The sequence below is a fragment of the Limulus polyphemus genome, unplaced genomic scaffold (assembly GCF_000517525.1).
Source record: "Limulus polyphemus unplaced genomic scaffold, Limulus_polyphemus-2.1.2 Scaffold7101, whole genome shotgun sequence".
NCBI classification, from domain to species: Eukaryota; Metazoa; Arthropoda; class Merostomata; order Xiphosura; family Limulidae; genus Limulus; species Limulus polyphemus.
Window position 1 is genome coordinate 24,080 of NW_013672711.1, and position 3,200 is coordinate 27,279.

At 31.8% G+C, this 3,200-nt stretch overlaps 1 protein-coding gene across 2 annotated transcripts in view; it reads right to left on the bottom strand.

Annotated features, from left to right (window-relative positions):
• The window catches only part of LOC106474347 (serine/threonine-protein phosphatase 4 catalytic subunit-like), a 39,553-nt gene that overhangs the window by 22,007 nt on the left and 14,346 nt on the right, over positions 1–3,200 (bottom strand). For both annotated transcript variants that reach the window (XM_013935040.2, XM_022402658.1), the window contains exons 4-5: positions 2,297–2,470; positions 1,200–1,326 (exon numbers count right to left, since the gene is read on the bottom strand). In XM_013935040.2, the coding sequence (XP_013790494.1) occupies positions 1,200–1,326; positions 2,297–2,470 (301 nt within the window). The remainder of the gene's footprint in view (positions 1–1,199; positions 1,327–2,296; positions 2,471–3,200) is intronic.

The following is a 3,200-nucleotide window of genomic DNA, read 5'->3' on the forward strand; positions in this document are numbered from 1 at the left end:
AACAAATACTCAATATATTCATGGACAAATCTTTATTTTATTAAAAATATTTCACTAAGAAATACGAGTTTTTGTATATGAAAGACTACCAAATTTCGTGAAGATGTATTCACTATATTCAGAGTTATATGTATTAAGTCTACAAAGGCTTTAAACAAGTACAAAAAGGTCACGTGGTCAGTCAAATTGACCGAGCCCTATACTAAAAGTATTAATATATATTTTAATTGCTATATGTTGAGGAAAGTAGCTTAAAATAGAAAGAGAAAACAAGGTTGCAATTATATGGACGAAACAAAAACAGTATAGTGCTAGCAAAAAATAAGGGGAGGAGGAGTTCAAAGCCATAGGAAGCAATTTAGGAGTGGTCAGGCCATTGCCACAGTTAAACAATGTGACACAAGATGCATGTAAAGCATGCCAGTTTCTAGGGGGTTCTGGAGGTATGCCCCCCAGAAAATTTAATGCTATGAGGTTGAATCTTGGGCCATTTTAACTACAAATACCACATACACACAACATAATGTATTGAATTAAAATAAGCAAGTTTTAATACACAAGTTGTAGCTATACATGCCATGAAAAAGTGGTGAAGACATGGCCTGACTGGCCTTATTGCTTCCTATGGCCCTACAGTTGATCAAATCAACTATACACTCACAAGGCACTGTAAAAAGACAGGCAGTACCAAGAAAAGAATGAACCAATGATCATGTGCTAGTACTCATGTTGTTATCCTATTGGTGGAAGGCTACAGCATTTTGTAGATTATGTCATAGGCTGTTGTGATACACAGACACACATATAAGGATGGGAGTTTGTTCAGGGCTTGTGGCATGCACACGGCAGTTGAGCGACAGGTGATAGCTCTTAGTGGTGCAGAGAGGTATGTAGTGTTTCTGAATTATGATTTCTGTTACGAGTCAGAAGATTTCCTGTAACAAAATATCATCAATAAAAAAACAAAATGTCTTATATCTAAAATTACCACTGTTGTTTCAAGGAAACCACACTTGTACTCAACTATACAACTGTTTTTTCACGGAAACAACACTTTCTTTCATCTATGTGATCATTTTTCTCAATGGTAAAACACTTTCTTTCATTGTATAATTATTTTTGACAGAGAAAAAAACAGTTTTTAGCAACAGTATACCGTAAATACTTTAACCAAGTATATACTATCAAACAAATCTCACCTTCAGGGTCTGACCATAGGAGATCACACATGGGACCATCATGTGGTACTTCTTGCTTTCGGTCTATTGTTCGAATCTGATCCAGGGTAGTTATGGAAGGGGAAAGACCTCCATGAACACAGAATATCTGCAGACAGAACAGTTTGGAATTGCTAATGACAGAAACTACAATTATATATAAATATATTTATTTTACGTAGAATACAGAAAAAATGTGATTCACTGATTAAGTTTAGAACTTTTCTAGGACTTTATGAATAAGTACACAATTTAGAATGTTTGCATTATTTTTACCTATAGCTTCTACTTTCTTCTTTTAAACACCAAACTGTTTATTTACAAGCACAGACAAAAGATAACACTCAGTTATGCTTCCCAAATGTTATTTTTAACATACATGATCTTACAGGTAAAACTGCAGTATAGTTTTAAAAAAAGTGTCAAAACCTGAGAGTATAAAACCAACACACTAAACTTTAGACATTACTTTATATTTCATGATTCCAAAATGTTGTTAAAAATATGGTATTGGTTAATTCATTGAAACAAAACAAACACAGAAAAAAACGGTGGTCACTTTTTTTAATATTTTTATTTCTAAAAATTTGTAATTGTTAATCATAAAACAGAAACTTGTTTTCATAATAGCATGCCTTGTGTTAATGTATACAAACTCAAAGAAACCAGTGGAATACTACAGTTTTATTTGAATATATGGAAATTTGTTAGTTTTCGTAAAGTAAACATTGAGTTGTAATACAGCAGACTATTAAACATATTTCTAAAAGGTACCAAAGAAAAATACATGAAATAGATAGTAAGAGTGACATCCACTTTTTCAGACTATAACTAGTAGCTTTGAGGTATTTTGATAAAACAGAGTTCCTTTGTAATACATTAAAACTCATACATATATACTGTCTGAAAAATTACCATATCTTTCAACACTGAACTTTTCAAACATTACAAGCCTATTATGTTGAAGAATACCGTTTACATTATTTGTATTTTTTTAATACTCTACATATGTTGTGGATATTAATTGAATGTTAAATAAATATCTGGAATAATATCAAAAACTCAAACTAATAACTCACTTTCCCATCAATGATGGCAGACAGACTCAAATAATCAAATATTTCAGTACAGTATCTCCAGACTGTGATTGAGCCATACTTTCGTAGACATTCATCGTAAAACCCATAGACTTGGGTAATCTGCCGGCTTTCGTGATTGCCTCTGATCAGAGTAATCCTATCAGGGTACCTAACCTAATACACAGCAAATATTTCATACTATAGATTCTCTGGTTTTTTTTGTTTATGTGTACTTACTTGACTCTACAATACAAAAAAAAAGCCTAAACTTACTAGCTAATGCCACAATAAATGTAGGAACTTTAAACAAATCTGCCACACACATACATCTTCATCTCACTAAGTACACTAATTAGTCAAGTTTGGAGGAAAGACATGCCAGCTTTAATTTTGGAGTATTAAAGTATTTTTAGTTGTTGTTATTGTTGAATACTTTTTCAGTACAGAAATCATGTAAGATAATTTGCTGTAGAGAACCTAGATAAAATACTATCTTTTTATCTATACCCAAGATATACACAATGAATTTTACTTCTGTTCAGAAGTTTACAAGATATCTATCAATACCTCTGTAGTAGAAAAATTAAAGTAATAAATAAGAAATCAAATTCTACCCAGTAGTTGTTAAAGTCATACTTGTATATTGAAGCTATACAAAAAAAACTTTATTAAAAATGTTGTACATACAAGCTTTTTTAAATTAAATGTATTTTGATTAGCAGTTCAAACATATTCTGAGCCTGTCTGTTTTGTTTTCTATCCAATAAGTATAAATCTATTCTTTTTGGAATATTGATAAGCCAAGCAAAGTTTGGAGTTTCTCATAATTTCCTATTGAGTTTGAAATGTAATTACAGTCCAGTGGTGGGATTCAGCCAGTTCGCACCGGTTCGTGCGAACCTGT